This window comes from Ochotona curzoniae, unplaced genomic scaffold (genome assembly GCF_017591425.1).
Source record: "Ochotona curzoniae isolate NIBS_2020 unplaced genomic scaffold, NIBS_Ocur_1.0 contig_65, whole genome shotgun sequence".
NCBI classification, from domain to species: Eukaryota; Metazoa; Chordata; class Mammalia; order Lagomorpha; family Ochotonidae; genus Ochotona; species Ochotona curzoniae.
The window spans coordinates 322141-349532 of NW_024466508.1; the positions used below are offsets into that span (position 1 = coordinate 322141).

At 62.0% G+C, this 27392-nt stretch overlaps 1 protein-coding gene across 1 annotated transcript in view; it reads right to left on the minus strand.

Annotated features, from left to right (window-relative positions):
* The window catches only part of MROH1 (maestro heat like repeat family member 1), a 43155-nt gene that overhangs the window by 9560 nt on the left and 6203 nt on the right, over positions 1–27392 (minus strand). Inside the window, exons 3-31 of the mRNA XM_040991634.1 lie at positions 26385–26480; positions 24870–24941; positions 22437–22582; positions 20741–20872; positions 20475–20637; positions 20284–20382; positions 15582–15733; positions 15147–15287; positions 14914–15006; positions 13869–13947; positions 12889–13002; positions 9847–9920; positions 8569–8691; positions 5478–5576; positions 5148–5292; positions 5022–5062; positions 4734–4875; positions 4362–4414; positions 4104–4211; positions 3822–3941; positions 2759–2881; positions 2110–2256; positions 2002–2028; positions 1583–1705; positions 1406–1485; positions 1169–1283; positions 989–1084; positions 743–847; positions 21–156 (exon numbers count right to left, since the gene is read on the minus strand). Coding sequence (XP_040847568.1) covers positions 21–156; positions 743–847; positions 989–1084; positions 1169–1283; positions 1406–1485; positions 1583–1705; positions 2002–2028; positions 2110–2256; positions 2759–2881; positions 3822–3941; positions 4104–4211; positions 4362–4414; positions 4734–4875; positions 5022–5062; positions 5148–5292; positions 5478–5576; positions 8569–8691; positions 9847–9920; positions 12889–13002; positions 13869–13947; positions 14914–15006; positions 15147–15287; positions 15582–15733; positions 20284–20382; positions 20475–20637; positions 20741–20872; positions 22437–22582; positions 24870–24894 — 3001 coding nt within the window. The 5' untranslated portion in view covers positions 24895–24941; positions 26385–26480. The remainder of the gene's footprint in view (positions 1–20; positions 157–742; positions 848–988; positions 1085–1168; positions 1284–1405; positions 1486–1582; positions 1706–2001; positions 2029–2109; positions 2257–2758; positions 2882–3821; positions 3942–4103; positions 4212–4361; positions 4415–4733; positions 4876–5021; positions 5063–5147; positions 5293–5477; positions 5577–8568; positions 8692–9846; positions 9921–12888; positions 13003–13868; positions 13948–14913; positions 15007–15146; positions 15288–15581; positions 15734–20283; positions 20383–20474; positions 20638–20740; positions 20873–22436; positions 22583–24869; positions 24942–26384; positions 26481–27392) is intronic.

Sequence of the window (27392 nt, forward strand, 5' to 3'; positions counted from 1 at the left end):
CAGCCCTGCCCCAGGCACACCCTCGTAGGCCAGCTGGAGGTAGAGCAGCAGGTACACGCAGTCCATGGCCTCCTGGCGACTGGCAGGCCACAGGTCCGCACACCGTGGAGAGAAAAGGCCGACCAGTAAGCCCAGATTGTGGAAGGGCACCAGGGCCTGGGGACGAAGCCAGAGCTGGAGGCCAGAAGCGGGCAGGGGGCACTGGCATGGGGCCAGGGCATGGGGCTGGCAAGCTCCCTGCGCCAGAGCCCACAGCACCAGGTGCACACGCGCGCACACACACACATCCAGACACCTGGCACTGAGCACACACATGTACTCACAGGTGCCTAGGAGAGAGCAGGTGTGTGCAGATGGATGGCCTGTGACACGAGGGGTCAGATGACAGGACACCCAGGTCTTTTGACCTGCCCAAGGGGTCACCCCAGGTCCTGACTCTCCCAGGGCTGAGCAGTGAGGTCTCCTCAAGCAACTCCTTGTCTGGCACAGGTATAGGGGTACCTGGGCCCCACCCACGGCAGCTTGGTGATAGAGGCGCGGGTCAGGCCAGAGCAGCCGACAGGCTAGGCCAGGAGAGGCAGGTCCCAGCCAGGGACACGCCAGCCCTGTTCAGTCAAGGGGACACACCAGCCACGCCGCCCAGGGGCAAAGCCCTGGGGTGTTTTAGAAAGAGCCTGAGAGCCCTGACATGATGCGCGCCAGCATCTGACCCTGGGCCACCCTGGGGGCTCCAAGGACTCACGCTGACACGCAGGTGCTCCAGGAAGTGACGCAGCAGGGCAGCACTGAGGGCCAAGGCTCGTGCCCGCTCATGGGCCCTTGCAGACTTGATCCACGGGCTCAGGTGCTGGGAGAGAGGGATTCACACAGGTGTTGGGCCAGGGCAGACACGTGGGCACTGAGGGCCAGCTCAGCGCCCGGCCAGGCCGCAGGGTGCCCAGGGTGGCCCCACGGGGGTGGTGAGAGGCATGGCAGTGCCCGCGCATACCTCCACCATGACCTGTACACCCTGGGGCGTCATGTTACTTCGTAGCAAACTCCGCAGCAACTCCTCCAGGGCACTTAGGCTGTCCAGGTACAGGAGCTGCAAGGAGGGCCAGGCGGCAACGCCCACAAGGGTTTCCTGCGGCCCAGGGGCAGGGCGGGGGCAGGGGGAGCCCGGGCCTACCTCCCAGCAGCTAGCGTCTTCCTCCTGGGGCTCAGGTGGCAGGGTCATGATGCTGCGCAGGCAGCCGAGGGCCATGTCTGCCTGGGCCTGCTCCTCCAGTGCCGGCTCCAGGGAGCTGCGCTGCCAGTTAAGGTCCCTGGCACAGACCTTACACCGCTCCATCCCGCCCAGTCCCTACAGGCACAGACAGTGGGCTTGCTGCGCACTGGCAGGCAGCTGCACACATAGGGAGGATACACCAGGCAGGCACAGGTGAGCATGGCTGTCTTCCGGATGGGTGTTCGCAGGGAGTCTGGGGGCTCCGCCCTGATGAACTCCTGTCGAACAGCCTCAGGACTCAGCCCGGGGTCAGTCGGCTCTCCTCCCGGCTGTGCCTCTGCCCCTCTGGCCAGGGAGCCTGCTCCCAGCACTCACCATCAGCTGGGCCACCAGCTCTGCTTTCCTGGAGAACTGGAAGCCGCCGGCCTGCGCGCCACTGTGCACAGCCTGGCACACCATGTAGAGGCTCTGGACCAGGCACTGCTTCAGGGCAGGGTCCTGAGGGCACAGCCACGTGCGCTTCAGGGGCCCCAATGCCTGCCCCCCAGTGCACCCTCCTTGCTGGCTCTCGGAGGAGCAGCCCGGGCCTGTGTCTTTGGGAGGCAGACACCACGCTCCCAGCCAGGGGCCACCCCCAGGTTGGTGGTGCTCGGCCGAGAGGCTCTGGAGAAGTGCGGAGGCAGAAGAGAACCTGCACAGCCCTCCCCGCCCTGCTGCCCCGCTGGCCTGGGAGACCCTTAGCGGGAGAGAGCGACAGTGAGGGAGAGCAGGACCCGCCTCCGTCCCCACTGTACCTTGCTGTCTACCTTTATCCCCAGAACCTGAGTGACGAAAGGAGGTGGTCAGGATGGACAGCACCGTCACTGGCGTGCCCTCACTGCCCGCTTGCCCGCGGTGCCCACCTTGGTGCTAAAGGCCTGGAACATGTTCCGGAGGATGTCGGACTCCACCTTGGCCAGCAGCAGCTCACGGGGCGCCTGGGACGCGACGTGCCCGTAGCACAGGACTAGTGCGCACCTCACCCTGTCCGCCTCGTTCTCGCTCCGGTCCTGGCAGGCCAGAGGCCAGGGACTCACCGAACCGCTGGCAACACTCCGGGAAGGGAGCCTTGGGCACAGGCCCACAAGTTCCCAACATCCTGAGGTTTGCCAAAAAGGGGCCCAGGGCCAGCCAGGGATGCAGATTCATGGCCCGACAGGTGGACACACATCCCTGGGGATACACAGCTGGCCAGGCTCAGGCCCACAGGAGACCAAGAAGCAGAGGAAATGGGCCAAGGTCAGAAGTCACAGTGCGTAGCTCCCAACAACCCCAACCCCCCGGCCTGTTTTACCTCAGTACAATGCTGTGAGTGCGACGGTCACCAGAGGCAGGACGTGGAGGTGCGAGGGCACCTGCCAGCTGCCGGGCACAGGGCCCCTATCCAGTGTCCAGCCACCGGAGGCCCTCTCCTCACACATTCTGTGTCGCCCCTGCCCTGCTGCCCTCAGGCCAACCCCCAGACCCCCCTGAGGCTCCTGTCCCGGCCCGGCTGCCCACCCGACCCCGAACCTTGAACATGTTGAGGATGCCGATGGACCGGCGGGACACATCCGACCTGATGAAGTCCTCCAGCTGGGCCAGCGTGTCCTCAAGGTGAGAGACAGCACAGAGCCCGAAGCAACTGGCAAGGCCCTGTGGGGAGACACACACACACTGCACACACACTGCACACACACTGTACACACTGCACACACACTGTACACACTGCACACACACTGTGCACACTGCACACACTGTACACACGGCACATACACTGCACACACAGCACACACTGCACACACTGTACATACACTGCATACACCACACACAATACACACACTGTACATACACTGCACGCACTGTACACACAGCACACACACTGTACATACACTGCACACACTGTACACACACTGCACACACTGTACACACACAGCATACACTACACACACAGCACACACTGCACACACTGTACACACTGCACACACTGTACACATAGCATACACTGCACACACACTGTACACACTGCACACACACTCCACACACTGTACACACACAGCACACACTACACACACTGTACATACACTGCACACACAGTACACACTGCACACACTGTACATACACTGCACACACTGCACACACAGCACACACTGTACACACAGCACATACACTGTACACACAGCACACACACTGTGCACACAGCACACACACTGTGCACACAGCACAACACTGTACACACTGCGCACACTGTACACACTGTGCACACAGCACACACACTGTGCACACTGCACACACTGTGCACACTGCACACACTGTACACACAGCACACACTGTGCACACTGCACACACACACTGTACACACAGCGCACACACTGTGCATACACTGCACACACTGTACACACAGCACACACACTGTGCACACTGCACACACACTGTGCACACTGCACACACACTGTGCACACTGCACACACACTGTGCACACTGCACACACACTGTACACACAGCGCACACTGTGCACACTGCACACACACACTGCACAACACTGTACATACACTGCACACACACGTGCCAGCCAGCAGGGGGAGGTGGTGCCCACCTCACGCTCTGCCTCCTCCTGGTATCTGGCATTCTCCAAGAGCCCCCTCAGGTGTTTCCTCACCACCTCCTTGCTGGATGCAGCACGCAGTGTGGCCCCTACACACTTGTACAGGAAGTTCTGAAAAACCAAGAGTGGGACCATCCAACAGGGACCCCATTTCACCCAAGTCGTGGGGTTGTGGCGTCAGGCGAGCGTGGGGCTCCCTGTGGTCTGTCGGTCCCTGGGAGGCAGCTGGGCCTATCCCCACTTCTGTAGTCGTGTCAGCACAGAAGCCCTCACCTTCTCCCGGGGAGCCCCATCATAGCAGGCCAGCTGTTTGCACATTTCCAAGCTCAGCTGGCAGACCCATGTGTTGTCCGAGACAGCAGCCAGGGTGTCCTGCAGAAACTGGACAGCTGCTTGTGAGGACCAGGGCCACGCCAGGAAAGGCCTGCACAGTCAGGGCAGCTCACGGGGGTTGGAACTGGGCCTCGGGGCTGCTCAGACGGCCTGGGATTCCCCTTGTGCACTCGCCCCCAGGACAGCCCAGGCTCTCACCAGCAGAAGCTGAGCCTCCCACTCCTTCTGAGACAGCGTTTCCTCAGTGTGCTCTGAAACCACAGTGTCCACAGCTCTCAGCCCAGCGGCCTCTTCAGGCCTGGCCCACCACACTTCCCAGAGCTCCTAGAACTCAGCAGCCAACCCAGCCCTGGCCTGACCCTGTCCATCTCTCTAGTGACCGGGCAGGGTGGCTTTGGCCCAGGCCTTTATGCATAAGCCCAGGCCCTTATGCATACACAGCAGAAACCATGGTTCCTGGTGATAATGCACAGGATGGGCACCCTAGGTGCCGCCCTGCCCAGGACCGGCTCTGCTGACCCCTGGGTGACACCCTGCCCAGGACCCACCCCACTGACTCCTGGGCCTTACCGTCCAGATGCTTCAGGAGCAGGGGCACTGCACTGTCCCAATACTGACCCAGCAAAGGGTGGATGTTGGGGTGCAGCACATGTAGGAGACGTAGTGAGGCTGTCCCACGCCCATCCCCCAGGTAGGGGTTGGCAGACACAACCTGGGTCACAGCGAGCAGGATTAGGGCCCTGGGAGTTGTCAGGTGTAGCAGCACAGCCCACACGGGTGGAGGTGGGGGAGAGTAGGGAGCAGGGTCCACTCCCCCCAGACCATCTCCCAGCATAGCGACTACCAAATACGGCTTACCAGAAGTCTCGTGGTGACAGCATAGGGAGATGGGAGGTTCCCTGCAGACAGGAGGCAAGGAGATGGTCACACCGCACCCCTCACAGCCCTCCACGCTGGGCCAGGCAGGGCACTCTGCACACTCACCATGGGCATCAAAATGGATGAGGAGGGTGTCGGCTCCTGCCTCCTGCCTCTTCAATGCCAGGTGCAGCAGGCTTCTGCAGAGTGGGGTCAGGGCCCCAGTGAAGCGGGCGGGGGTGAGGAACTCAAGCAGGTGTGGCCACAGAACCTAGGGGGAGAGGGCTCTGGAGTGGGAGCGTCACAGCACACCCGACACACAGGGATGTGAGCAGGAAGGAGCTGCAGAGGTGTGAGCAAATCGAGGGACTGCAGGCGAGCCAACCCACAGCCCACACGCTGGGAGAGTGAGGGCGGTGGGCTCCTGCTGGAAGGCCGCCCTGTATACCCACGTACATCACTCATCCGGTCCACAGTGGTGCTGACCAGGTAGAGCGTGCGTATGCTGACTGCCCTGACGCTGTCGGCTGGGACATCCTCGGGTTCAGGGTCCAGCTAGGGGGGAACAAGGCAAAAGTACAGTGGGGTGGCCAGGTGCACCCGGCTGGACAGCAGGAGCACAGGTGTGACTAGGCCTGACAAGGGCTCCACAGCCAGGCACGCAGCAGGGCAGCTCCTGACCAGCCCTGTGGAGGCACTGTGCCATCGTCACCCAGGAGGACAGCTTGCCCTGGCTCAGTGTTCATCCTGGGTGTGAAGGGCCTGGAGCACTTCCTAACCATCACTGGCTCAACCCTGCAATGCCTGCACGGGGGAGCAGACGGCCTCCATGCACATGGCTCTCAAATGCGCCCCAGCAGGCACCTGAGGGATGCACCAAGGTTCCTTGGGAAGCTAGATACCAAATAGTAAAACTGAGAAAGTGCCTTGTAATTCCTCTCTCAGAACGCAGGGACACAATGACCTTGAATAAAGACATCTCTATGACAGAGTCCTGTACCAGATACACAGACTAGTACACTTTTACTTGTCACTTTGTTTAAAAGGCAAAGAGAGGTCCACACAGCCAGTCCACTGATGGCTCTCTCATCTGCTACTCAAGTGCCCCAGTCGCCAGGCTGGAGCTGGGAGCAGGAGCTGGGAGCAGGAGCTGGGAACTGGAGCTGGGAACTAGAGCTGGGAACTGGAGCTGGGAGTGGGAGCTGGGAGCAGGAGCTGGGAACTGGAGCTGGGAGCAGGAGCTGGGAGCAGGAGCTGGGAACTGGAGCTGGGAGCTGGAGCTGGGAGTGGGAGCTGGGAGCAGGAGCTGGGAACTGGAGCTGGGAGCTGGAGCTGGGAGCAGGAGCTGGGAACTGGAGCTGGGAGCTGGGAGCTGGAGCTGGGAGCAGGAGCTGGGAACTGGAGCTGGGAGCTGGGAGCTGGGAGCTGGAACTGGAGCTGGAGCTGGGAGCTGGAGCTGGGAGTGGGAGCTGGGAATGGGAGCTGGAGCGGGAGCTGGGAGCAGGAGCTGGGAGTAGGAGCTGGGAACTGGAGCTAGGAGCGGGAGCTGGGAGTGGGAGCTGGGAGTGGGAGCTGGGAATGGGAGCTGGAGCTGGGAACTGGAGCTGGGAGCAGGAGCTGGGAACTGGAGCTGGGAGCTGGAGCTGGGAACTGGAGCAGGAGCGGGAGCTGGGAGCAGGAGCTGGGAGCGGGAGTTGGGAGCAGGAGCTGGGAGTGGGAGCTGGGAGCAGGAGCTGGGAGCAGGAGCAGGAGCTGGGAGCTGGAGCTGGGAGCAGGAGTTGGGAGCAGGAGCTGGGAATGGGAGCTGGGAGCGGGAGCTGGGAGTGGGAGCTGGGAGTGGGAGCTGGGAGCAGGAGCTGGAGCAGGAGCTGGGAGCGGGAGCTGGGAGCAGGAGCAGGAGCTGGGAACTGGAGCGGGAGTGGGAGCTGGGAGCTGGAGCGGGAGCAGGAGCTGGAGCAGGAGCTGGGAGAGGGAGCTAGGAGCTGGAGCAGGAACTAGAGCTGGAGCAGAAGCTGGGAGTAGGAGCTGGGAGTGGGAGCTGGAGCTGGGAACAGGAGCTGGGAGCGGGAGCTGGAGCTGGGAACAGGAGCTGGGAGTGGGAGCTGGAATCTTGGTCTCCTGGGCAGGTGGACAAGACTCAGCTACTTAGGTTATCATGTACTGCTCCCCACCAGGCCCCCATCAACAAGATACTGGAATGGGGCTCTTCTCCCTCTGTCCCAGCGTGCCACTGCGGGCTGTGAGCAGACAGAGGGGCACGTGGAGGCAGCTCTGTGCAGACCCCAGGAGACCCCAAGCAGCTCCTCAAGGCCACAGGATGCAGCCATGGCCAGCACTCCACAAGGAGATGGACACAGTGAAACGGGGAAGAGCCCCAGTGGGAGTAGCCCTGGAAGGACAGACGCCTGAGAGGAGACCCCACAGAACGGCAGACTTCATCCTCAGAAACGGCGCACGTAGCCAGCGGGAGTCGCTCGCCCCAGCTGGTGTCTGTGGAAACAGAGGCTGACCCTCTGACTTAGGCGCACCCAGGGCCCAGAGTGGCTGGCCGCTGCCATCTCCCAAAGAGCGAGGCTGCAGTCTGACCCCTCCCAGCCTCTATGTTCACTCTGCTGCAGGCTGCGCAGTGGGGGCTAGCCCTCATGGCCTCCGTCCATAGTTCAGTCCAGTGATGTCAGCGCAGGTACAGTGCTGTGCAGCCTCACTACCACCTGCTCCAGAATCCTCCATCTTCTCAAATGGCAGTTTGGCATTACGCTCCCCCGCCTGGCCCCATGACTAACTCCAGGGACCACCCCTGGAGTGGAGTCAGCTCTGTCCCCCAGGTTCACACAGGAAGCAGCAGCCGTCAGGGCTCACGTCCTTGGGGCACTGAGGGTCACCCATGGGACGGTGGCCTGTTCTGCTGACCCGCCACACCAATGGCTTGTGTGGCCACAAACCTCTCCACCATGGTGCGAGCTGCAGAGAGCCAGAGGGCACACAGCATGCAGGCAGAGCCAAGAGCTGGGGATTCAGACATGAGGGTCACGGCTGCCAGGCTGGCTCAGCTGCCTAATGCTCTGACGCCCACTTTCCTGGGAGGCGGCCCCACCCTGGGGAATGCTACCCGCCCTCTACCCCGTCCCGCCTTCCCAACCCTCCCAGTCCTCCCAGCCCAGCCTGTGGCACAGGACCCTTGGCCAAGCCGTGGTCCTGTCACCACAGGGGCAGACTATCCAATCAAGCCCTGTGGACCCGTGGAGCTCCATCTGGGAGCTTGGCCAAGCATTTGGGGAGGAATGTGGCCAAGTTTCCACATACTCTTCCAGGAGCCAACAGAGGCGAGAAGCTGGCTCCTTCCACCCCAATTCCACAGGAAGTACAGGGGACATGCCACAGGCTGCAGGGCCACCATGCCACCACGCTCATGAGCCTGTGCTGCTCACGAGGGGCAGGGCAGCAGCTCAGGGTCACGGCCAGATCACGCTGCTGCCTCTGGAGCCACTCGGCCTCTGCAACAGAGAGCGCCTGGGCCAGGGTCCCCCAGCTCCGGGCTGCCCCTTACCTCCTGCTCTGGGGGCAGCGCACACTGCTGCACCAGGTACTCAACCATCGCCTCGCCTCCAGGCTGCTCCAGGTAGCCGTGGTGCGCCATGGCACTGATGACCTGCACCACGGCCCGCTTCACCTGCCCAGAGCCAAGAGGGTCAGCATGAGCCGGGGGCCGATAGCACCCGCTCCACACACGCCCCGCACCGGAGGCCCTCAGCTCCCACCAGCAGCCTTGCTGCCTGCCTGCCGGCTGTGGACAGCTGTCAGTCCCTCTCTGGCCTCCTGCCCCGCACCCTGCAGGCCTGATCTAATCCTCTCTCTCATCCTCTACCAAGCTTTACCCCCAGTGCTATGAAGGCCCTGCCCCACACGGCTCTGTGCTCTGAGATGCCAACCGGCTCATTCCCTCCGTCCGAGATGTGCCCCACCTGAGCTGGGGGCTGGTGTTGTCAAAACTGGCTTCCTGGGTGGCACTGTGGGTGACAGGCCCAGCCTGCAGCTGGCATTCAGGAGTTTTCTGCTTATACGTCCGTCACCCCTCCTGGGCTGTTCCCCTCACGCAATCCCCCGCCCCCAGCATTCCCTGCTGTGAGGGCTGGGTCCTCCCCGCACCCAGGTACACCTCTCTGAGGCTCAGGACACATGGAAGCCTGCCCAGACCCCAACGCTGCAGCTGGCCCCCGTGCCTACAAGAGCACGCACGTAGCACTGGGCCGTAGGCGTGCCCTGTCTGGGTCCCTGGGACAAGCCCCCAGGGGAGTCCACACTGAACATGGGGGCAGGGTGGCTGTGCAGTGGGGAGCCTGGCACAGGTGTGATGGGGCTATGTGGCAGTGGCTTCTGGGCACACAGTGAAAGCCCCACACAGGCCAGCCCAAGGGTGAGGCAGCCTGCTGCCCTGAGCCTGCCAGGTAGTCTGGACGCCCAAGGCTGTGCCCAGAGACGGCCTGGCCTCTGCACTGGAGTCACATGACTGGGGTCACCTGACAGCACCCTGGGCAGAGACGTTCTGTGGAGGAGGGGTACTCTACAGGCAGGGCCTTCCCCCACTGCGCCCGTCTGGGTCACCTCACTGCCCCCCAGCTAGTTCACACATCTTCTTGTGCTGCAAGTATGATCCAGTGGCCACAGCCAGGGCCGTGTGCTAACATCACGTGTGGTGGATGGCACCAACGAGATGCAGACATGGGCTGGGCACCTGCGCTGCGCAGACAGCCAGGTGGGCAAGGGTGGCTGCAGGCCCTGCTGCCCTGTCCCTGCTGCTCTGGAGCTTGGGAGCCTGCGGCTTTACCTTGTTGTTGGTGTCCAGAAGAGGGAGGCGCATGGAAGACAGGATGAACGGCTTCTTCGCTTCCATCTGGGCGGCTGCAAGAGACAGACTGGAGGCTCAGGGTCGCAGGCCCCGACCAGCCACCCGCACCTGGACCACCAGTGCAGCCTGCAGGTCCAGGAGCCTGCCCTCCGGGCCCTCCCCACAGGACAGCAGGCCCAGGAGCCTGCCTGCCCAGTCCTCGCCTGCCCATCCTTCCCCAACTGACCCTGCCCTCCCCTGCTCTCCCCAGTAGCCCCTGGTCCACAGGCCCTCAATGCTGTGTCTGCCCTCTCTTTGTCTCCCTCTGTCCCAGGAGCCTCCTGGCCTACTTAGCTCCCTGCAAAAGGCCTGGAAAGCAGTGGGGTTGTGTCAAGCGCCCAGTCCCACGCTCCTGTTGGGACCCCTTCACTACAGTCATCTCAGGAAGATCGAGTGGATGGAAGATCTCTCTTTCAAATAAATGTATAAACAAATAGCCCTTTGGGGACAAGAGGCACTGGCAGAACAGTGGGGGTGTCAGGGCCCTGCCCCCTGCCCGGCCTGCAGTGACCAGGAGGAGGTGCTGAGAGCCTGTTGGACAGCCACATGCAAAAGCCAGAACACTGGAAACAGCACCTGGCATGGAGGACAGGACAACTGGGTTCTGATCGGACTGAGCCACCAGCACTCTGCCCCAGTGGAGCTGGCTGCCTCAGAAACTACAGGAGGGCCTGGCGTAGCCTAGCAGCTAAAGTCCTCGCCTTGTACGCACCAGGATCCCATCTGGGTACAGGTTCTAATCCCAGCAGCCTCACTTCCTGTTTAGCTCCCCGCTTGTGCCCTGGGAAAGCAGTGGAGGACAACCTAAGGCCTTGGGACCCTGCAGTCACATGGGAGACCTGGAGAGGCTCCTGGCTCCTGGTTTCAGATTGGCTCAGTTCTGGTCGTTGTGACAACATGGGGCGTGAACCAGCAGATGGAAGATCTTTCTGTCTCCTCCTCTCCATATATCTGATTTTTCAATAAAAATAAAATAAATCCTTAAAAAGAAATCAGAGGGGGGCCTGGCGCGGTGGCGCAGTGGTTAAGGTCCTCGCCTTGCACGCCCGGGATCCCATATGGGCGCCAGTTCTAATCCCGGCAGCCCCGCTTCCCTTCCAGCTCCCTGCCTGTGCCCCGGAAAGCAGTCAAGGACGGCCCAAAGCTTTGGGACCCTGCACCCGCGTGGGAGACCCGGAAGAGGCACAGCACTGGCCATTGCGCTCACTTGGGGAGTGAATCATTGGACGGAAGATCTTCCTCTCTGTCTCTCCTCTCTGTATATCCGCCTTTCCAATAAAAAAAAAAAAAAAAGAAATCAGAGGGCACCTCGCTGCAATCTGAACATCATGTAACTTTTGTCTGTTTTATTGGAAATGCTGTGTTACAGAAACAGAAATCTCCCATGCAGTGGTTCACTACCCAGATGACCGCAACTGTGAGAGTAAGGGAAGAACTTCCGGGGAAATGAGATACAGGAGAAAACAAGGTGACTTCTTTAAAAAAAAGTATCGAATTAACTTGAGTTATGGGGAAGAGAGGTTTTGCATCCGGGTCACTCCCCAGCGGTCAGGAGCCAGGAGCTCCTTCCACGTCCCCCATGTGGGCGCAGGGACCCAAGGACTGGCGCATCCCCCACTGCAGGTCAATAGCAGGGAGCCGGATCAGAGGCGGGGCAGCTGGGACTTGGATTGGCACCCATATGGGACGCCAACACTGCAGGTGGAGTATCAGCATGCTATGCCACTGAGCTGGCCTCCAAAACGACTTGTGAAAAGCACAAATACAGCTCAGGGACGAAAGAGCGAGTGCTGGCTAAGGAGACACGGGCACTGCTCTTCCAAACAGATTCCATTTCCCTCGCCCAGCAGACAAGTCACCCAGCCTTCCACCCCCAGTGTCTGTGACCACAGATGCCCAGGAGGGGGCGGGGCTCACGGACCTGCTTGTGGACCAGGGCTAGCCAGTCACACTGCCTCTTAGACTGCCAGCATCCTGTACGGAGGCTGGTTCAGTTCCCAGCTGTTCCACTTCCAGTCCAGGCCAGTTCCCAGCTACTGTGCCTGGGAACGCAGCACAGACGTTCCTGGCTTCTGACTTTTGCCTGGCCTGTCCCTGCCATTATGGCCATCCGGTAAGTCACTCAGTGGGTGGAGGGCCTCTCCTCTTCCCTTCCTTGGGACTGTGCTGCACTGCGGTGCATCCAGCCCCTGGAGCATCAGCAACCCGTGTCGGAGCTACAGTTCAAATCCTCGCTGTCCTGTTTCTGATCAGACCTCCCAGGTGCCTGGCCTCCAGCAGTGCCAGGGGACATGGACACTGGGCACGTCTCCCACATGGCCTTCCCTGTCACTCTGGTTGCTAAATAAATAAAACACATCCTAGAGACAATGGCAGAGGGCACCTGTGGCTAAGCGTCCTGCGGACCAGGGCGACACTGCCAGCAGTGTGTTCCCTGGCCTTCCTCCCCTGCCCCACGTCTCCTGTCCCAGAGGCCCCCTACGCTGCCCTGGCTGCCAAGGGCAGGCAGGTCTGACCGGTGGGCTCAGGCAGCCTCTGGCCGGGACAGGCTCAGCAGGGCTCATGTTGTGCCTCAGTCCTGGCTGCCACTGAATCTTTGCTCTGGCCCACACCCCACGCAGTACTGCTCCTCCCAGCCGGCAGGCCACGGAGCAGGCCGAGCATCTGTGCACCCTACAGCAATGAGAAGAGGCTGGACCTGTGGCCACGTGGGGACTGTGTCCTGTCTGCTTCATGACCTGCTCGAGTCAGTGGTGACCATGCCTGAGCTTCGGGGGCGCACAAGAGCCGGTCACGGGCCCCACAGACTCGCACCTGGAAAACCGACCCCTTTCTTCAGGCTTCCAGCCAGTTCAACCGGCCTTGGGAGACGGACTCACGAACCCGGCCACCTAACAGTGCAAACTGAAGGCCCAGGTGGCCTGGGAGCCAGTGGCTGAAGGGGCACCACATCTGAAGTCTCGATGGACAACGGACACTCACCGGCCGCGTTGATGACATGCCTCAGGATCTGCAGACTGCCCACACGGAGCCTCTCGTTGCTGCTGTCCAGTTTGGGCAGCAGGAAGGCCAGCAGGCGGTCGGGCAGGCAGCGGGCTATGGAGCAATATGGGCAGCAGGCACCATTCGCAATGCTTTCCTCGTGCCATGCCCGGGGCCTGCCTCTCCTTGTGCCCGGGGACAGCCTCTGTGATCCACTATTCCACCAGGGGGAGGGGAGGATGCCCAGGGGCCCATCGGGGGAGGGGGAGGGTGCTCGGGGTCCACCAGGGGGAAAGGGAGGGTGCCCAGGGCCCACCTCTGTGCACCTCCCTGTCCTGGGTGCCTAGGCACACTGGGGGGGGAGAGATGACGATGCCCAGGCCCACCATGGGGGGTGGTAAGTTGCCCAGCAGACCACACCCAAGGGGAGGGGCTGGGGACCTGCACTAGAGCCTGTAAGGCCTCAGCCCTGTGGTCCACATGGTACCTGGCGTGCATACCAGTTTGTAATCCCTGAGGGACTCATAAGAGCCCTCAGTGCCCACCCCCGGCCCCTCTGAGGTTGTGGGTGTCTCCCCAGCACCCAGTGCAGCCTTCCGGGCACTGCTGGCAGGCGTCTCAGCAGCTCCTCCTCCCTCGACCACCGGCCGCCCATTCTACACCAGCCCTCCCCTCGGGCTCCTCCGGGTTAAGCCCCTCGGACTTGAACAGAGGCAGAAGCCGAGGTGCGGGGATGGGACAGGCAGGCAGAGCCCATGGTGTTCAAGAGAACAGTGCCATGGGCTGAGGATGGCCAGGGAAGGGTGAGAATGCCACAGCGCCACAGGCAGGAGCCAAGGTGCAGGCATGGAAGCCGGGAGGCTCCTGCCCACACAGGGGAGCCTGGGACCACAGGGGCAGCTAGGTCCAGCCAGGATCGCCGTGTGCAGCAGCCAGCGGCCCCCGGGGCTCGAGGCTGCTGGCATTCCAGCCCTGCTTACCCAGCACAGTGAAACAGCGCAGCACCTCCTTCTGGTTGCTCTGCACCAGGGGGCTAGAGGACTCCACGGGCACACAGATCTGTCCAGGACGGGGCAGCGTCACCCTGTGCCTGCCAGGCCCAGCAGCATGTGGGGGACAGGCTAACACTGCTGACTTCAGGCAATGGCCAGGCCCAGCCCTGGCCAGTGTGGCCATTCAGGGAGGGAATGAGCCAACGGGTAGAGTTCTCTCTGTGCCCAGCACACAAGAGCAGCAAGCTGGAGGTCAGGAAGGGAGCAGGCGCTCTGCTTGACACCCAAGAGGCCGCGCCCACGGCCCGGTGCCCACGGCCCAGCACCTGACTGTCCCCAGCTCTAGCTCCCTGCCATCGCACAACAGAAGGTACGTAGGAGAACTGGAGGACGCTCCTAGCTCGACACCGTCCTTCCGGGACTAAACCAGCACATGGAAGAGCTCTCTCTCAACTCTGCCTCTCAAATTTAGAAAAGAAAATCTAAATTAAAATGTTGATTTTTAAACATCTACTTGTTTTTGCTTGAAAAGCAGGTTTTACACAGAGAGGTCTCTAAATGCAGAGCAATGGGGACTGGCCAGGCCACAAGCTCAAGCCAAGCACCCGTACAGCTGGCAGAGCCACCAGACACCCGAGCCGTCGGCAGCTGTCCCCAGGACTCAGAACTTGGACGGGGAAGGGCGACTGTCCCCCCGCAGTCCCCATCCAGGCCTAAAGACCCCTTCAGAACAGCTGGCCCTTTCTGCGAGGTCCAGAACGAGGCTGCGAGGCCAGAGCAGACCCAGCAAGCCACACACCCTTCACTCCCTGGAACATGCCCTCGCCGGCCGCTCGCACTCACTCCTCCATCATCCGTCACAGCCCCCAGCCCTCTGTCCTCTTCAGGGCCGTGGACAAGCACCTCCTGCAGCCCTGGGCCCCCGCGCGGCCAGCCCCTCCGGGATTCCCCTGCCTCTGCCCAGCAGCACATGCCTGGCACTGCTGGGAAGGCACGGGCATGGCTGTGCCCCCACGGTTCCCAAGATACCCACCTGCATGTGCAGGGCAGCCACAAGGGTGTCGAGCTGCACCTCCAACGTGCGGCTGCCCACGCTCACGGCTGCCTCGAGGATCTGGCCCAGGCTCTGCTCGGGGCAGGGAAGAGGCACCAGGAGTGAGGCCCTACAGGGCTCCCCAGGCTCCCGTCCTTCACAGCCCAGTCCCGAATCTCCCTCCCCACTGCCAGGGGCCCATCTGAGGGGTCTCTGAGGATGAGCCAGGGCACCTTGGACACGTGGAAGGCCTCTGCATGCTTCTTGTAGAGCCCAAGGACGGCAGGCAGGAGCTTGGGGAGCTGCTCCTCCAGCTTGTCCCCAGGCAGCAGGTGGCTCATGGGCCCCAGGGCCTCCACCACAGCGAGCCGGAGCTGTAGACAGAAGGCCCGCCAGCGAGCCGCTCTCTCAGCTCCGACAGGCCCAGCAGCAGAGGTCAGCGTGCAGCTGGGCAACGGTCCTGGCCAGGAGCTGGCATGAGGTGCTCAGGGCCTCCCCCACTTTCCATGGGCGGGTCCAAAGGCTCAGTGACTCCACACCATCCTCTGCCCTCCTCCAGCCAGAGCCCACAGAGGCAGGAGGGGCTTCAGGGTGGGGAGGCAGCAGGCCAGGGCCTGTCAGAAGTGGTCGTGGGCTCCGCGCAGCCTCAGGAACCAGAGGGGTGGTACCTTGGCTTCTCGACTCTGCAGCCAGTGGTGGAAGAGAACGTCATAGGCGCTGGCGAGGTCAGCAGCAAAGGTGTCCTTCCTGACCGTGGGGTCTGGGGCCTGGTCCAGGTTGGCGAGGTACTCCAGGGCACTCTCACTAAAGTGCTGCAGGGCTGCAACGACCACTGGGACTCACCCGACGCCCACGGCTCGCACCGCTGCCCGCTCTGGCACACCCACCAGCCAAGCCCAGGCACCAGCACCTCGCTGGGCCACCATTCCCTGACCCCACACCCCCTGGAACCATAGAACAGGGCTTGAGGTGCCCGTGAGATCCACTCCCGGGAAGCCCTGGCAGACACAGGGGCAGACCAGGTCACCACCAGCAGCCAGATAGGAGGCACATGTCACCTCCCAGCCTCTGCCTGGGCCGTGAGGGACCGAGGGTCTGCCACCGTAGCTGTACCAGGGATTCCCCAGGAGTGCAGCCCCTGGCCACAAGGCCCACCTGCTCCTGGTAAGGAGCTGTGAAGAGGCCCCTCGCTCCACAGCCCCTCCGTTGGCAGTCCACAGGCTGCATAGAGGCAGCCCTGGCTGGGTGGACAGAGGCCGGGACTGTGGGGTCTTCTATGTCACCACCTGAGGCTAAAGCGACCATGTGCACCCAGGCAAAGTCTGGGAGACAATGGCTGCGGGGCCTTGGGCAGGTGCAGGACCGGGCCAGGTGTGGGTTCAGAAGAATGGAGAGCGATCCCCAAAGGAGTAGCCAAGGCAGAGCCTTCTGCACAGCCCCGAAGGCGCACACAGAGCAGCTGAGAACAGAAGCACGTCCAGGCCAGACCATGTGACATCGCCGGGTGCCGAAGGGGTACTCCGAACACCAGACAGGCTCCGCACACTCCACGGAGCAGCATGGACCCCGACAGCTGGGGACCCTGCTGCCCATTTCTCTCGGTTCCTCTGGACCGTCACCCCTCTGACAAGGGGAGGGGCAGGGTCTGCGCTTGCACTCGAAGCAGCAGCTCTGGACACAGATGCTGGGTAGAATGGCGGCTGCCCACGCTGGCCTGGACCCCGAGTGGGCTGGTGATTCAGACAGGGCACCGGCCCCTGGCTGCCCGCACAGCCAATGCCGGGGCTTCCTGGGCTCACAGAGCAGATACTGCCTAAGATTTTCAGCATCTTCACTTGATGCCAGTGCTGCAGTGCAGCTGGTTAAGCCGCCATGTGTAGACTCATGGCCACGTGGACCCTGTTGTTCAGTTTCTGAGCCGGCTTCCTGCTGACACACACCCTGAGGGGCAGCAGTGTCTGGGTCCCGCACCCACTGGGGTGAGCTGACAGAGTCCCAGGCTCCTGAGTGTCACCTGGCCATCTGAGGAGTGAACCAACACTTGCAGACCAACCTCTCTTTCAATTAAGTAAGTAAATATGAAAGAGAAAAACCACTGAATCCAGCACAAGAGAACCATGAGGTGGCTCCCTGGCAGTGCCCAGGCCGCAGGACTTTCGGTGGATCCCCTGGCAGTGCCCAGGGCTCGCAGGACTTCTGGCTCCTCCACAAGCTCACAGCCATCTCTCACCCTCCTTCCAGCCATTCCCATCACCCGACTCACCGAAGCGGATCCAGCTGTGCTCTACACCCTGCCAGTCCTAGAAGCCTTGGGCTCATACCCACCTCTACTGCTCTACGAGGCCTCCACGCAGGCCAGGGGCACGGCCTCCACGCAGGCCAGGGGCTCATTCTGGCCTGACCCTGACAGTGAACGAGGAGCTGCTGGCTCTCCAGGGAACTCCAGCTACCACAGGCTGGCGAAAGGCTGGCAGCTGAGGCGCTAATCTAAGCCCCCCCACCCCGCGCTGAGGCTCCAGCAGCACCCTGCCTGGTCACCTGCCTCCTCAGGAGCTCCCAGAGCGTGTTACAATCTGGTTTGTGTGGCAGCTGCCAGCCAAGGATGGTGACTATACTTTTGGTGCAAGCCAGCATCAGCATGTTCATCCTAGCCCCAGCAGTGGGTCACCAAGGTGGCCGTGGCAGTGCCAGCTGTCCCCCTGACTGCACCATGTGTCACTCTGCAGGACGAAGATGCGTCCAGCACCACTTGTCCCTGCTGTCTGCTGCCCAAGGACTGAGGGGTTTGGTGGTCCTGGGGACCCAGCCTGCCGCACTCACAGTGCCTCCGCCCAGCAGCGGGAGGCCAGGCTCCCTGCACGCTCTCCTATTACAGACCCTGACGGCTCGTTGTCCAGGACATGAGGCGGTCTCTTCCACCCCATGACTCAGACACTGCATGCTTTAGCACCCACAGCCACAGAAGTGGACCGGAGGGTCCCTGCAGTACCCTCAGCTGCTGCACACGTCCCTGAGCTGGCCCAGGCCTGGCTGTCGCTGGGGATGCCAACCTCCCTGAACCCACAACTGGAACTGAGACAGCGTAGCACAGGCTACAGTTCTAGACAGACACAAACATCCAAAGGGTCCTCCCATGCTGACGTGGCACTCATGTGACCGGCAAGGCACACAGTCGTATCAGCCCCATTGCCCAGCTCAGGGCAAGCACTGACTCTGGAGACAGGCATCTGTGTCAGCGAGCAGCGCTCCCGGGGCGGCCCAGGTAGGGGAGCACTCGCTGTGGCAGCAGCCGGTCCACCTACGCCTGCCACAGGGATTGAAGCAGCCCATTCCCTCCAGGTGCTCTGTGGACACTCCCAGCCCAAGCAGCCGCACAGCCCCGCCACAGAGCCCCACACTTCCTCACGATTCCTTGCTGTTCTCACTTCCTCGCCCTGCAGGATTTGGTTTTTGTTTGTTTGTTTCTGTTTGCAAAAGTCTCTTTTTACTTGAAAAGCAGAGCAAAAGGACAGAATCTTCCATCTACTGGTTCATTCCCAAAACGCCCCCAGCCAGGCTGGGAGAGACCCAAGCCAGGTCCCCGGCGTGGCTTAAGGGACGCGGAGTCCCAGCACGGCGAGCAGGATCCACGTGCCTCACGGGCATCGTGACTGTCCACCACGCACACCCAGCCCCCAGGCTCGTTTCTGAGAGCTGCATCAGATCCAGCCACACAGCACTGGGCTCGGGCCCTGGCTCCTGGAGCTGCTGTTTACTCTATGGGTGACTCCAGGCCCAGGAGGAGACAGTGCAAGCAGAGAACTGGGCCCAGGATCCAGCTGGCCATGCCCACTTGAGGCAGGAAAAGGAAAAGAAAAGAAGAGAAAAGAAAAGAAAAGAAAGGAGAAAAAGAAAAAGAGCTTCAGAAGGAAGGAAGGAAGCAAGCGAACTGCTTCTGGGGCCTCGGCCAAGGGCATCTCCTTGCCTCGCCTCGCCCAGCGCAGGGGTGGGGCAGGGTAGCCAGTCAACACAGCAGGAAGGCTCGGTCACTGGCCTCCCCCATCCATCGCACACACAGGTCCTCCCTACCTCCCCTAGTGCTCCCTGGGAGCAGATGCGCCCTCTCCCCCTGGCACCTGCCCCTGGTGGCCTTTGAGGTGAGCTCTTACTCCGGGCTGGACAAGGATGCTCAAGCCGCCCACTGGGCTGCCCAGAGCCCAGCCCGTCCCTCAGCTCCTCCAAGACTGCCATCCACAGGACAGTGCCCTGGGCACCCCAGAGGACCTGCCTGGCCAGCAGCTTCTGCACAGCTCAGACCCCGAAGTGCTGTTGGTTAGGGTTTCGGGGGACTGGCTCTGGGCCCCAGCATGCGGCCTCTCTTCACCCACTCCTCCACCGTCTGCTTTGCTTAATTCCAGTCCCTGAAGCTCAGCCCATCTCCTTCTCTCTCCCTGGACAGCCTACGCAACCACCCCCCCCCATGGCCCCCTGCGTGCTCTCCTACTCTGCGAGACGGCTGGAACTGTGGCTGCCCACGCAGCGGGCTCCTGGTCCTGTGTTCCTCCAGGCAACACATGACCTGCAGTGCCGCACACCAGGCTCCCTCCCCAAAGCTGCGTCCTCACCCTCAGATCCCGGCCGAGGGGAGCAGGCCCCCCCAGTGCACCTGCAGCAGGTACAGGGACCAGAGCCATGAGGCTCAGAAGTGCTGTGGAGAGCTCAGTGCCAGCCTGACATGGACCAGCAGCCTCATGGTCCCAGGCCACTCACTCCACCATCCAGGCCCACCTCCCCCAGATGGTCACCCTGTGCAACTCCTGCAGTGTTTCCCAGCTGGAAACTCTTGTCACATAGGCACCCCAAATCCCACAGCTCTTGGAGACCCTGCCCCAAACCCACTCTCATCTAACTTCTGTCGCTCAGCCAAAGGTCTTTGAAAGGAGCCGCTGGACATGAAGGCAGAGAAGCTGGTGGGGAAAGGGGCGCAGCAGGAGGCCCACCACTCTGCTGGTGCCCAAGGGTCACTGTGTGCGGGTGTGGGGTCAGCACGTGGACTGAGTGTCCAGGGCTCGGCACACCCCAGGGTCCTCGGAGCCACAGGAGCCCAGACCCAGCAGGAAGAGCCCACGGTGTAAAATGGGCTGTCCCACGCCTGGGGGGCTGCCTGCCCTGCGCACGGCCCTGCCTGCACAGCTCAAGGAGCTGCTGTCCTCAAGGCTGGACACTGCAGTCACAGGGAGCCAGGGCTAAGGGAGAAACAGGTGCAAGCTGCGAAGCCGAGGATGCGGATTCCCGCCCAGCCTGCGTCTGGCAGCCCTCCTGTAGCCCCGCCAGACCCCACACGGCCCCCAGGCAAGGGGCGAGGCGGGCAGCGGCCACACGCATTCTTACCGCAGCAGAGCACAGCTCTCATGGTGTCCTGCTTGGCCATGCCCAGCATGGGCAGCATGGTGCTCAGGATGGACGGCAAGAAGGGCACTGTGCCAAACACTGTGAGGGCAGGGTGGTCAGGAGGGCATCAGCCGGCCCCTGCCCGCGCGCCCAGCACACAGGCCGGGCACCAGGCCCCGAGGGCAGCATACCGTTGGAGACTGAGAGGCCAGCCAAGGTCTGCAGCACGAGCGGGTGAGGCAGGAGCCCCGGCTGCAACTTGCTCAGCACCTCCTCCATCACAGGGTTGATGAAATGCTTGCCCACAGCCACCAGTACACTGCTCGCCGCCGGCTGCCAGTCTCCAACCAGCTCCTGCCCAAAGCCAGAGGGACAGCCTGCACCCTCCAGGCAGGGGGTGCACAGACGCGGGCTGGGAGGCAGTGGCCAGTAAAGGCCACAGGGCAGGGGCACGCACCTTGGTCCTGGTCATCTCACTGGACGCCAGCTGGAGGATGGTGCTGGCCGTGGCCTCATCCAGCTTGCCCGTGTGACTGTTCAGGACTGTCCCCATGGCCCTCAGGACCATCGCGCGGTACGGGGGTGTCAGCTGAGGAGGGCAGCGAGAGGCACCCTGTGAACTACACGGTGCCCGGGAGTCGCTGTATGGGGGTGTGCCAGAGGCCACCGTGCAGGGTGAGGGGAGCAGCTGCCAGGCACACAAGGCTGCCGCTCCTGCCTGCGGCCTGGCCCTGCTGAGCCCGCACCTTGGCCCTGCCCCGGCCTTGCCAGCCCCCCATGCCCAGCCTTGGCTCTGACAAGGCCCAGGCCACCCTGCACACAATCCTATCACCTCCTCCTCTCTGGCCACCCCTGCACGGTGCTCATCCCAAGGAAGCACAGCACGGACTGGCCATAGTCTGGACACCCAGGGCTAGCCACAGCACACACCGCACCTGTCCCCAAAGGCACCGTGCCAGCCTGGGAGATACCCCGGCACGCCAGCCTGAGAACAGCTGGGGTGAGAACGCACCGCATGGCTGGAGGTCACAGGGTGGCAGCTCTGAGGACAGAACCAGCAGCAGGCGGCCAGCAAGTCTTGGTCTCACCTTGAAGCCATTTGCAGGAGGCTGGCAGGAGGCCGCCTGTCAGGGACCCGGCCTGGGTGGGGGTTGCTGCCCGCCACGACTGCGTGGGCCAGAGGACAGCCATGCCTGCTTCCGAACGGAGACCTTAGGAATGAGCTCGCACACTCTCCCTCTGCCAGGCCCCTGGAGAGCTTCACTTTGGGTTTTGCCAGTCCTGAAGGCAAAGGCCCCTGAGCCTGGACACAGGAAGTACTGTTCAGTACCCCAGGCGCTCGGGCCGGGCGCCCCCTGCAGGCGGCCGCAGACACAGCGAGGCGCACGTCGGGCCAACTAGGACACCTGCAGCCACTACAGCAAAAAGGACCCCGCCCGCCCCGCGGTGCCCCCTTCACCCTGGCTCCCCACCAAGGAGGGCCCTGGGAGTGGCAGATGTGGGCTGAGTCGGCTCCTGTTCTGGGGCACAGCCAAGCCCCAGTTCCCAGAGGAACTTGGGCAGCTCTCAGTCTACCCATCCTTGCATCCCCTCTCAATCCGTAAGAACAGTCTCTAGTTCGGCCACACTGAGTTACACATCCCTCCAGATGTTGGCGTGTCTGACCTTAAGTCGCGTCCTCCACAAGGTGGCCAAACACGGACTCAGAACCAGGCCACCTGTGCAGGGACACGGGAGCCCATCCCAGGAAGGACAGTCAGCTGCAGGGCCCTTACAGAGCAAACTCTCATTCAATAAGAACCAGAAGGTGCAGGACGTCAGGCCTGGAGCCAGCGTGGGGTGGCAGCTCTGAGCCCAGGGCCAGCACAGGCTGCAGGAATGTGCCTACCTCTCACAGCTCAGCTAAATGGGCAGTGGATGGAGAAGACAGCTCGCCCCGACCGGGGGCTCAGCAGATGTGCCATGCCCTCTGCTCTCAGGCCAGCTCTCCCACAGGGGCCAAGCACCCTCCCCGAGGCAAGAACCCGGCCATCCCCAGAGCACAGGGAGTGGGAGGAGCTTCCACCTGCAGAAGGCTTCCTCGACCAGCCTCCACCTGCTGGAGGCACAGGCTGAGGGGCGGCCCCAGGACCTGACCCGGGGGTATGAGGTACCTTGTCCCGTTGCCGCAGGAACTCCTCGCAGGCCTGCAGCGTCTCCACTGGCCGCTCCTTCCCGAGGGAGCACAGCGCCCCGCACACCTGCTCCTGCACCACAGGGTCCTTGTCGCTGATGGCCTCAAGCAGGGGCCGGGCCAGCTCTGGGGACACACGGCCCTGTCACTTACCAGCAGCGCCCAAGCTGTCCCTGGCACAGAACTCCCAGGGGTACCCTGAGACACATGGGTCAGCCCAGAGGGCTGTGACACGGAGTGCCCTCCGTGCTCTGCCAGCCATGACAGGGAGGCCTGGGGTCCAGCGCCCAGCTGAGTAAGACTTGTACTCTGATGTTCCTGAGGCCCACGTCCACACCCCTGAGACCCTGGGTGAGACTGGCCACGTCCACACCCCTGAGACCCTGGGTGAGACTGGCCACGTCCACACCCCTGAGACCCTGGGTGAGACTGGCCACGTCCACACCCCTGAGACCCTGGGTGAGACTGGCCACGTCCACACCCCCACGACCCTGGGTGAGACTGGCCACGTCCACACCCCTGAGACCCTGGGTGAGACTGGCCACGTCCACACCCCTGAGACCCTGGGTGAGACTGGCCACGTCCACACCCCTGAGACCCTGGGTGAGACTGGCCACGTCCACACCCCTGAGACCCTGGGTGAGACTGGCCACGTCCACACCCCTGAGACCCTGGGTGAGACTGGCCACGTCCACACCCCCACGACCCTGGGTGAGACTGGCCACGTCCACACCCCTGAGACCCTGGGTGAGACTGGCCACGTCCACACCCCTGAGACCCTGGGTGAGACTGGCCACGTCCACACCCCTGAGACCCTGGGTGAGACTGGCCACGTCCACACCCCCACGACCCTGGGTGAGACTGGCCACGTCCACACCCCCACGACCCTGGGTGAGACTGGCCACGTCCACACCCCTGAGACCCTGGGTGAGACTGGCCACGTCCTCACCCCTGAGACCCTGGGTGAGACTGGCCACGTCCACACCCCTGCGACCCTGGGTGAGACTGGCCACGTCCACACCCCTGCGACCCTGGGTGAGACTGGCCACGTCCACACCCCTGAGACCCTGGGTGAGACGCCCTCTTGACTTTGTCCCCCATGAGAGTCACCTGGACGGGCAGACATGGAGCGAGGACACAGGGTGAGGAGGACTGTCCAAATGCAGTCACAGCACTGAGAAGGCCGTGCCCCCGGGCGAGGGCGGGCAAGGCGGCCGTGCCCTGGGAGAGGGCGGGCAAGGTAGGACCTTCCCTGAGCAGGCAGTCACACTCCACAGCCCCACTGCAAACTCACATCTCACTAACCCTGATTCAACACACAGACAATCCGTTTCTCCCTGAGGCCTCTGCCATCCCACCTTCCAAATCAAAACAAACTAATCATTAAATAATTATCACATTCTAAATGGGCTAGAAGCACCACTTTTTTGTTTGTTTGTTTTTAAGATCTATTTATTTTTATTGGAAAGTCAGATTTACAGGGAGAAGGAGAGACAGAGCCTCCATCCACTTGTTCACTCCCCAAGTGGCCGCAACAACTGGAGCTGAGCCAGTCCAGAGCCAGGAGCCTGGAGCTTCTTCTGGGTCCCCCATGCGGGTGCAGGGTCCCCAGGCTTTGGGCTGTCCTCGACTGCTTTCCCAGGCCACAGGCAGGGAGCTGGATGGGAAGTATGGCAGCCAGAAAATGGACTGGTGCCCGTATGGGACCCCGGCACATGCAAGGCGAGAACTTTAGCCACTAGGCTAATACTTCAGGCCCTGCCAGTTGTTTTTATAATAAAAACTTGGAGAAAAGGCATGGCATGATGGCTCAGTAGTGAAATCCTTGTTCTGCACATGTGGGGATCCCACGTGGACACCAGTTCTAATCCCGGCAGCTCCACTTCCCTCCCAGCTCCCTGCTTGTGGCCTGGGAAAGCAGTCGAGGACGGCCTAAGGCCTGGGGACCCAGAAGAAGCTCCAGACTCCTGGCTCTGGATCAGCTCAGCTCCAGCCATTGAGGCCACTTGAGGAGTGAACCAATGGACAAATCTTTCTCTCTGTATCTCCTTCTCTCTATAAATCTACCTTTCTATAAAAATAAATAATAGGGCCCGGCGCGGTGGCGCAAGTGGTTAAAGGTCCTCGCCTTGCACCCCCGGGATCCCATATGGGCGCCGGTTCTAATCCCGGCAGCCCCGCTTCCCTTCCAGCTCCCTGCTTGTGGCCTGGGAAAGCAGTCGAGGACAGCCCAAAGCTTTGGGAACCTAAAAATAAATAATAAATCTTAAAAACAGAAAAACAACTTGGAGGAAGCATTTTCTTCAAGACAGATTCCGTACACCAAATCAATGGGCCCAGCGCAGTCACTGGACACCTGTCCGTGACCCCACCCTGAGCACACCCCGGCAGGCCCCGCTCGGCGCACACTCACTCCTCACGCAGGATGTGGCGCTCATTTCTGAGGTTGTGGCCTCCTCCCCGCTGAGCCACGGCCGCCTCTGATCTGGAACAACAACAGACGCTTCCTCAGTTCCTGAGCACCTTGGCTGCCAGCAGCTAACTCGTGGGGCGTGCGCATGTGCGGGAACTTGTTCTCAGGGGAACATCCCTGCCGCCTTCGGGGGAGTGCCCTGCGCTGGGCAGTGGCCATCAGGTCCACCACAGGCCCAGGCAGTCCCCATCGCCACCAGCCCAGCGACCCCCTCACGCCTCGAACGGGGCAGACACACACCAAGTATGTCCGCCAAGGATGCACCACAGAACAGGGTGTCTGCACGTTTCCTTGTGCTGTGTGCCATGGGCACAAGCTGTGCCCTTCTGCCCCCAGGGCACCTTCCAAGGCCCAGTCAGCTTCCCGCCCACACCCCCCACACAAGGCAGCCAGCTTCATTCTCTGTGCCCCCTGTTGTGTGAGACGTCCCTGCGTGCCGGGTCCCATCCCTTCCCTACCGCCTCCTAGCACCGCAGGCACAGTGACCACCCGGAGCCCCAGGACATCCTACCAGGTCGCCAAGAGGACAGGACTAGAAGCCTGCAAAGCCCGGGAGTTCAAGAGCGAGGCTTGGGCTGGCATGATGGCTCAACTGGCTAGCCCTCTGCTCTGCAGCAAAGGCATCCCATGAGCACTGGTTCTAATCCCGGCTGCTCCACTTCCCATCCAGCTCCCTGCTTGTGGCCTGGGAAGCAGTGGGGACCCTGCACCCACATGGGAGACCTGAAAGAAGATCTTTTCTCTCTGTAAATGTGCCTTTCCAATGAAAACAAATCAATCTTTAAGAAAAAAAAGTGAGAACTGGGAAGGCAGACCGAGCCCAAGCGGCCACCACACCCAAGTCCCCAGGGAGGGTCGGCAGCTCGGGCGCTGCTCTACCCTCCGGCACCCGTGGGAGTGCCAGTCCATCTCTGGCTCCGCCCAGCTCCCTGCTGGGCTGGGACAGCAGTGTGAGAGGGCCCAACCCACACGGGGAACCTGGACATTTCCTTGACAATGGTCTGACTCAGCCCTGGCTGCTGTGGTCACCAGGTCAGAGACCCACAGATGGAAGCCCCATCTATTTCTGCAGCCCTGATTTTCAAATAACTATCTTAAAAAGACTAATCAGGCAACAGGTTTCCAAACAGCTGCCCGCAGAGCCAGTGCTGGGATGTGGGGAGCACCCTGTCCCCTGCAGCATCAGCAGCCCATATGGATGCTGGTTCAAGTCCCGGTTGCTCCACTGGCAATCCAGGTCCCTGTTGATGTGTCTGGTAACACAGGGAAAGGCAGCCCAAGTGCCGGGGCCCCTGCATGCAACTGGGGAGACCCAGAGGGCACCCCAGTCTGCTGGCTTCATCATGGCCTTGCCCTGGCTGCTGCCATGTGGGAGTGAACCACCCAACAGAAAAGATCTCTCTCTCCCCCTATCCCCTCAAATAATTAAACCAATCTGAATAAATAAAACAGCACCTACAGGAATACAGCCAACACTTGCAGAAATCTCAGGAGACAGCGGGCCAGTGCAGGGCTCTGGTTGGAAAACACATATCCTTCTTCCGAAAGTTTCTGGAAGGAAGAGAAAGAAGAGATAAAAGCACACACTTCATGAGGCCTGCGGGGGGCGGGGGGTGGCAGGGGGGAGGGGAAGGCTGTGGGGGAGGGGCGGGCACAGCAGGAAGGGCCTCTGAGGCAGGCCTCCTCCTGTGCTCCCCTGGAACCCCAACTCCAAGACAGCACAAGGCAGTCAGCTCCCCCTCACTGCACAGGGCAGTCAGCTCCCCCTCACTGCACAGGGCAGTCAGCTCCCCCTTACTGCACAGGGCAGTCAGCTCCCCCTCACAGCACAGGGCAGTCAGCTCCCCTCACTGCACAAGGCAGTCAGCTCCCGCTCACAGCACAGGGCAGTCAGCTCCCCCTCACAGCACAGGGCAGTCAGCTCCCCTCACTGCACAAGGCAGTCAGCTCCCGCTCACAGCACAGGGCAGTCAGCTCCCCCTCACTGCACAGGGCAGTCAGCTCCCCCTCACTGCACAGGGCAGTCAGCTCCCCCTCACAGCACAGGGCAGTCAGCTCCCCCTCACTGCACAGGGCAGCCACCCTCCCCCTCACTGCACAGGGCAGCCACCCTCCCCCTCACTGCACAGGGCAGTCAGCTCCCCCTCACTGCACAGGGCAGTCAGCTCCCCTCACAGCACAGGGCAGTCAGCTCCCCCTCACTGCACAGGGCAGTCAGCTCCCCCTCACTGCACAGGGCAGCCACCCTCCCCCTCACTGCACAGGGCAGTCAGCTCCCCCCAGCACCGGGCTGGACACCCTGCTCACACCCCTGCTTACTGACCTAAACGGTAAAGTGGGCAGACGGGGCTGGACTGATGAATCACACAGCCCAGGTCTGAGTCCTTAAAGCCAAGGACCTTTCCCAGGGGAGTCAATGTCAAGAGTAGGACAGGCTGGCACCACAGCAAAGCAGGGAAAGAT